At 61.3% G+C, this 7699-nt stretch overlaps 1 protein-coding gene across 1 annotated transcript in view; it reads left to right on the forward strand.

Annotated features, from left to right (window-relative positions):
• The window catches only part of CASZ1 (castor zinc finger 1), a 139349-nt gene that overhangs the window by 117661 nt on the left and 13989 nt on the right, over positions 1-7699 (forward strand). The window contains exons 5-7 of the mRNA XM_024749892.1: positions 1352-1828; positions 4742-5576; positions 6981-7049. Of these exons, the coding sequence (XP_024605660.1) occupies positions 1352-1828; positions 4742-5576; positions 6981-7049 (1381 nt within the window). The remainder of the gene's footprint in view (positions 1-1351; positions 1829-4741; positions 5577-6980; positions 7050-7699) is intronic.

Genomic DNA, 7699 nt, shown 5'->3' on the forward strand with positions numbered 1-7699 from the left:
GGGGCCCCGTTGCTGAGCTTTGAGAAGGAACCCATGATGATGCTTTTGGTGTTTTGGGTGTGGGCAGTACAGACTTGGAGATGCGGACAAACGTGGGTAGAGTGGGCATCCAGCTAGGGGTGAGGGTGGGGCCCGGCAGAGCCAGGGCTGCAGGACTGGGGGAACTGGGCTGGGCTGGGCTGGGATCCCTGGGCAGCTGGCTTCGAGTCAAGGGTCTGGGGCAGCTGGGCATTGTCTGTATCGGGGGGCAACCATCTGTGTGTACAAGCCAAGTCTGCTTGTAGATGAGGTCCTGGCACAGGCGTGGCCGTCCCTGTCTGAGTAAGCCTCTCAGTGCGTTCCAGGCGTGTGGGTTTTTAGGGTCTCGATCCATTATAGTGAAGCCCCTTCTGACCATGGATCCGGGAGCAGAGTCCCCTTGCTTAGCCTTCTGACCTGTGTGGAGACTCGGCCATGCCCACCTCTCTATTGAGGGCCGCACGGAGGAGCCCTGCCTTGAGAGCATTCGGTGGGGCTCCCTGTGCACACAGAGGGAGTGTAAGCCAAGACTGTCTGCCATGGCCGCCGCCCGCCCCTGGTACCACCTCGGGGTCTGGTGCACAGTAAGGGCTCACTACGTGGATGGGCGGACAGACAGGATATACAAATAAACAGGTGGAGGTGTGTCCACTTTTGTTGGCCTTTGTGGCGGGTCCCAGGCTGTGTGGTTAGTGGTCTTGCCATTTACCCCCAGGACCCTGGGCGCCCCCGCTCAGCAGCCGTGAGAGAGGTGGCTAGCGCTGGGGCAGCCTAGTTAACGGTTCCCGACCAGTTGCGTTGGGCTGTCGTGTTGAGGGATTAGGCCCCGTAACTGCAGCCTCTGGGCTTCCTGCTGGGGTTCTGAGGAATCCCAACCTTCCCAGCTTCTCAGGGCTGGAAAGTGGACCTCGTGGGACCAGCCAGGCCTTCCAGGGCAGCAGGAGCTGGCCGAGGCAGAGAAGGCGGAGCCAGGTCCTGTGGCATGTCTGTCCTGCCTCCTGGGACCAAACAAGGGGAGGAAATGCTTCCAGAAGCCAGGTGCTGGGAAGAAGACTGCCCCTTGCGTTTAAAGAGTCATTCGTTCATTCATTCGTTTGCTCGTTTACAGAATATTCCTGAACCCCCTAGTATGTGCCAGGCTCTGAGGATAGAGCTCACGGTCTAGTGAGGGGACAAACACACCCTGGCCTTGGGACGGGGCAGTGGAACTGTCACTGGGGAGAGAGAGACCTCTGGCTTGGGGGATGCGGGGGCAGAGCATCCGCCCCGGCTGTCGAGGTGGGTGGCCGGGCCTGGCACACACGCCTCTGACCCTTCTCCTCCATCCCTGCAGCTGAAGGCACCCGGTGCCCCGACCCGCCTGCAGGCAAGCCCGCGATGGCGGCCAAACGCAAAGGCGGCCTGAAGCTCAACGCCATCTGCGCCAAGCTGAGCCGCCAGGTGGTGGTGGAGAAGGGAGCGGAGGCCGAGGACAGCCCACTGCGGCCCCGGGACAAAGTGCGCAGTGGCCCTGAGTCGGGGGTGGCCCGGGCCCCCCGCAGCGAAGAGGACAAGAGGCGGGCGGTGATCGAGAAGTGGGTGAACGGGGAATACAGCGAGGAGCCGGCACCCACGCCCGTGCTGGGGCGGACTGCCCGGGAGGGTCTGGAGCTGCCACCCGAGGGCGTCTACATGGTGCAGCCCCAGGGCTGCAGCGACGAGGAAGACCATGGCGAAGAGCCCCCCAAGGATGGCAGCGTCATGGAGGAGAAGGACTCGGACGGGGCAGCCTCCAAGGATGACAGTGGCCCCAGTGCCAAGCAGGCTTCAGGTGGGTGTCTAAGCCCCGGACGGGACATAACCCCACGAGGAGGGCGGCCCGGCGGGGAAGGAGTGGTGTGTGTGTCCACGGAGCGTGCCCTCTTCCCTCAGGGGCAGCAGGGGTGAGGAGGGAAGGGCCTGAGAAGGCAGCTTCCCAGACGTGTGAGCCGGGCTGGGGTGGGCTGCCGAACACACAGTGGGCCTTCAGGAAGCAGTGGATGGACGGATGGACTGGTGGGCAGGCCGACGGATGGATGGAGGGACGGATGGACGGACGGCGTGTGGGTAGACGACTGTCCACACGCACCTGCATAGGGAGGAGCCTATTGGGGGGCGCAGTACCTGGACATGCATGTGGGGAGCGACACCCAGCCGGCATATCCTGTTACACCCACCTGCCCCAGACGCGGTCCCCTGGCTGACGTCTCTCCCACGAGATGGCTAAGAGTTGGCCTTTCTGGTGTCTGCTTGGCCTTAGATGAGGAGCTCCTTCTGCTCTGGGGAGGGAGGGCGTCTCCACTAGGACGGGAACTCTGGGCCTGGGGTCTTTTTTCAGCTCCCCAGCCTCATTCCCAGGCTGTGCCTGGTGTCCCGAGCCTTCCCTGCCCGCTTCCCGATCCCCTTCCCCTGAAGCGAGGGGCGCACGCGGGGAGCCCTGCACAGCTACATAATTATGCATATAAGATATAAACAGAGCTGTTTAATTACCCTTCGCCACATCGGTGACAGAGTAATTAACAAACATTGCAAGATCAATGAGGAAAAGTGTGACCTTCAGTTTCCTCTGATAGGAAAAGCCCTTGCCGTTCCCAGACGCAAGGTGATCGCGCTGGGCCTGAGGAGAGGGGAGGGACAGGGACAAGGGCCACTGTCCCTTCAGCGCCCCAGCACCTCCCAGCGGAGTGGAGGGCTAGGATGGCAGGAGGAAGGGCTAGAACTGCCAGTGGCCTCGTGGCTGCAGGCCTCGCCCCTCGGGTTTGAGGCCCAGTGGGACTGCAGGGTGACACCCAGGGCGGCCTGCTCAGCCCGGGCACTGGAGCCAGGCAGCCGGAGCCCAGGCTGCCCACCATGGGCTTGGGAATGCAGGCCTCTGGGCTGCCCCTGGGACCCCTGCCTGGCCCCCTCCCTGCTCTAAGCCGCCTGCCCTTCAGAGCCTTCTGTTTCTCTGCCATATATAGTGAGGGCTCAGCTGCCTCCAGCTATTTTTAGCCCCTTTCCCTGGTCCCTGAGCCACTGAATCTAGCAGCCAGGGCCCACTCCTCCCAGACTGGGTCCCCAACCCCAAGTAGCTTGAGGCCAGGACAGCAGCCCACCGGCCACCCCGCCCAGAGGAACAGCTGTCCGTCGGTTCCTTGAGTCGCTCTGCCCACCTTGTGTGCCAGGTGCTGCCCGTGACTGTCCTGTCTCCGCACCTGGCGCGTCCCGGTCCCCGCAGGACTACCCTCCTGCCTGTCCTCCCAGGAGCTCAGAGGCTCTTTCTACATGCTGCTAGCTTCTCTCTTGTGCCAGAGCCCAGCCCCGCTCTCAGACCACTTCCAGGTGTGGTTGGGAGGAAAGCCCTCCTCGGCTGCCCTGCTGGGTCCCGGTCCTCCCACCCCTGCTTCGGCCACGCCTTCCCCTGGCCGTGCTTTTAGGACCCCCAGCCTGGGGTCCTGCCGCTCTGTGTGCCTGGGTGTGCAGGCTCAGACATGAGTGGAGAGAACACGCATGTGCCCTGGGGCCCAGGTGAGTCTCACCCACCTGTGTGTACCCACTCCTGATTCAGGGTGTAGCACGTGGTCGGTGTTCAGCGAGTGTTCTGTGCAGGAATGCGTGTGCTGGGGAGTCGCAGGCCTATTGTGGAGGAAGGTTGTGTGTGGAAGGAGTTTGTCTCCAGTGAACAGCGCCAGGCAGAACAGGGTCATCTTGCCCCTGCCATCCTGAGACTCACCTTGGGGAGCTGACTGTGGAGCTGGGAGTGGTTTGTGTGCACGTGTGTGTGTGGGCGGGGAAGGTCGCTAGGGCTGCGAGCTCGAGTGTGCACCCGTGCATGCATGTCCCTGTGGGGAGGTTGCTTCGGGGGATTCTCCCAATAGATGGGCCAGACTCAGCCACTGCCTTTACGGCCTTGACTCTCCTCGGTGGCCCACCCTCGTGCGTGAGCACAAGTGACCAGAAGGTGGCAGGGAGGTTTGAAGGACTCTCTACGTCATAAGTCTTGGCTGGGGTGGGCGGGCCCTGAGGGAGTCTGAGTGAACACATCCGTGGGCTCTCTGCCCGTCGGCCCTGTTGTCTGGGGCCATCGGCAGCCTGGGGGGCCGGGAAGGGCCAAGAGGACAGGTCCTGAGGAGGCTTGGGGCGAGCCTCTCATCCTCCCAGGGATAAGGGGCCTGTGTGTCCATTTGTGGGGGCCAGGGAGGGTCCTCCAGGCAGGCTCAGCCAGGCCCACCCCTGACCACATCCCCAGTGGCTCCCTCAGCCCCTGGGGTCCCACCTGACTGCCCAGCTCCTGGCTCACAGCCCTACCTGTCCCCAGCCCCCATTCCCACCCCCACCCTGGGAGGCAGGTTGGGATCTGGCCTTACTTCCAGTAAAATGACTTCTCCTTCATATTAGGCCAAGGCAAGAGAGCGGAGACATTTATGAAACTTTGTTTAATGTACTGAAAAGCCATCGGCCAGAACATTTAGGAAATTGATTTTCCTGGCATTGATGAACTCGTTTTATTTTACCCCAGTATTAATTACTTTTTTTTTAAACAAATTAATTTAAGAGTCGTAAAACCTAACAAGTGAGCCAAATGTCCATAGATCATGTCCCGCTCCACCCTTCCCCAGGCCGGCCCCCTCCCTCTGTGGGCAGGGCGGCGGTGGGGGGGGGGGTCCTGTCCCTGGGCTACCCTGCTCCCTCCCAGAGGTGACGGCCCCTCTCCTCCCTGCCATAGGAGAGGCCTCCTCGCTGCGGGACTACGCAGCCTCCACCATGACCGAGTTCCTTGGCATGTTTGGCTATGATGACCAGAACACGAGGGACGAGCTGGCCGGGAAGATCAGCTTCGAGAAGCTGCACGCGGGCTCCACGCCAGAGGCGGCCACCTCCTCCGCGCTGCCCGCCTCCGAGGACGCCCTCAGCAAGCGGGCACGGTTCTCCAAGTATGAGGAGTACATCCGCAAGCTCAAGGCCGGCGAGCAGCTGTCCTGGCCGGCCCACGGCACCACAGCCGAGGGGCGGGCCGGCAAGGAGGCCCTGGGCTCCCTGCCTGGCCTGCGGCTGCCCAGTAGCACCACGCACCTGGAGACCAAGGCCACCATCCTGCCCCTGCCCTCACACAGCAGTGTCCCCATGCAGGGCCTGGTGGCCCGTGCCTCCAAGTACGACTTCTTCATCCAGAAACTGAAGACGGGTGAGAACCTGCGGCCCCAGAACGGGAGCGCCTACAAGAAGCCGTCTAAGTACGACCTGGAGAACGTCAAGTACCTGCACCTCTTCAAACCCGGGGAGGGCAGCCCCGACATGGGAGGGGCCATCGCCTTCAAGACGGGCAAGGTGGGGCGTCCCTCCAAGTATGACGTCCGGGCCATCCAGAAGCCGGGCCCCGCCAAGGTTCCGCCCACCCCCAGCCTGGCTCCTGCACCCCTCGCCAGCGTGCCCACTGCTCCCAGTGCCCCCGGGCCAGGCCCTGAGCCACCTGCCTCCCTGCCTTTCAACACTCCCGAGTACCTGAAGTCAACCTTCTCCAAAACAGACTCCATCACCACGGGGACCGTCTCCACTGTCAAGTAAGGCGTGCACCACCCTCACTGCCAGCCCTGCACCCGGGACTGGAGTGGCCCGGAGGCCCACTTCCTGCCTCCAAAGCTCACACTTATGGACACCCACACCCGCACCTTATGCACATCCACCGTGCACCCAGATCCTCACACACATGCTTCCGCACACGCGCGCACGCACACACACGCACGCACACGCTCCTCTGCCTACATAATCGCTCAGACTCAGCTCGCGCGCCCGCACACCGCACATCTTGCTGTGCGCACACACGCCCTCACGGCGGGTACAGGCACACCTTGTTTTATTGCGCTTCGAAGATAACTGCGTATTTTTACAGATTGAAGGTTTGTGGCAGCCCTGCACTGTCGATGACGGTCAGCAGTTTTTAGCAATAAAGCGTTTTTTATTTAAGGCATATGCATTGCTTTTTCAGACATAATGCTATGGCACACCTAACAGACTACAGTGTAGTATAAACGTAACTTTTCTCTGCTCTGGGAAACCAAAAAGAATTCGTGTGACTCGCTTTATTGCGATATTCACTTTATGGCGGTGGCCTGGAAGTGAACCTGCAGTAACTCCAGGGTCTGCCTGTACTTCTGTGCGCGTGCTCGTCTGCTAACACACATGCCACAGGGCACTGTAACCCCCACGTGCCCACGACAGGCTTTCTCTGCCCGCCACCGTGAGGGCCAGTTGCCGGCTTATGGTTGGCTGGGAAAGCCCTACTCTGGGCCGGGGTTTCTGGGTTCCAGGCTGGTGGCCAGGGCTCCCAGGTTCAGAGCCTGCGCCACGGGGAAGGCAGCAAGAGAAGGTAGGAGGCTGGGGCGGGGTGGGCACACCCAGCGCAAAGCCCTAGGCCGTGGCAAAGTAACTGATGGATCAATGTGTGGGGCTGAGTGAGACCCTTCCCCTCAGCCACCCCTCCTGGAGGCGGGTCCAGAAACCTGGGAGTAGATCTAGGGGGCTGCCCTCGGCGTCGGGGAGGCCTTTCCGACCACCCAGCCACACTTGCTTGGTGCTGTTCCTGCACTTTCCCCTGGCGTCCTCCCCAGTGGTACCTGGTACCCCTCTTCAGCCAGCGGCGTCCTGACTCTCTGTGTGCAAGGCGGCCAGGCCCCAGCTCCCCAGGCTTCCTATGCTGTTGGACTCTAGGTCAGATCCACGCCCAAGGTAGGGCCCTCCAGCCCTGCCAGCTGAAGACGGCCCAGCCCTTGCCAAAGGTGGGCTAATTGAACCTGTGCTAGTTTTCTGCCTAAGGACTTTTCCAGTCCCACCCTAAGCGCCCAGAACACTACACAGTGAGCGAGAGAAGGGCCAGGGCCCCAGGGCAGGGAGCTGCCCCCAGACACTCTTGGGGCATGAGGCCACCTCGTCTGCTAATCAGCTGTGCCCTGTGTGTCTCTCACCAGGAACGGATTGCCCACAGATAAACCAGCTGTCACTGAAGATGTAAACATTTACCAGAAATATATTGCCAGGTAGGCCCCTGGGGAGGAGACTGCCATGGAGAGAAGGTGGGTGGGGGCAGGAATGCCTGGGGACCATGGGACCATACGTCCATGTGACCACTAGTACCAAGGTGCCTGCTGCCTCCCCGCCCCCATGCATTCCTGCTTCCAAACCCTCCCCAAGCCTGCCCTCTGCCCCGTCTCAGAGCCCCCGCCCCCTTGATGTGGTCCAGGCCACATGCCCTTAAGCAGCTTGTACCCCCGGCAGGACTGGGGTACCTGAAAGGGCCCTAAGGCAGGGCCTGGCCACAGGTGAGTGCAGGTCCCCCCCTCCACAGCTCCCTGTGGGCTTCCCTGGTGGCGCAGTGGTTAAGAATCCGCCCGCCAATGCAGGGGGCAAGGGTTCAAGCCCTGGTCCTGGAAGATCCCACATGCCGCGGAGCAACTAAGCCCATGCGCCACAACTACTGAGCCTGCACTCTAGAGCCCGTGCTCCGCGACAAGAGAAGCCACCGCAATGAGAAGCCCGCGCACCACAACAGAGTAGCCCCCGCTCACCACAACTAGAGAAAGCCCGTGTGCAGCAACGAAGACCCAACACAGCAAAAAATGAATAAATTCAATAAATGAATAAATAAATCAATAAATTTTTAAAAATTTTTTAAAAAGGCTTCCCTTGG

Source organism: Neophocaena asiaeorientalis, unplaced genomic scaffold (assembly GCF_003031525.2).
Source record: "Neophocaena asiaeorientalis asiaeorientalis breed wild unplaced genomic scaffold, Neophocaena_asiaeorientalis_V1.1 scaffold275, whole genome shotgun sequence".
NCBI classification, from domain to species: domain Eukaryota; kingdom Metazoa; phylum Chordata; class Mammalia; order Artiodactyla; family Phocoenidae; genus Neophocaena; species Neophocaena asiaeorientalis.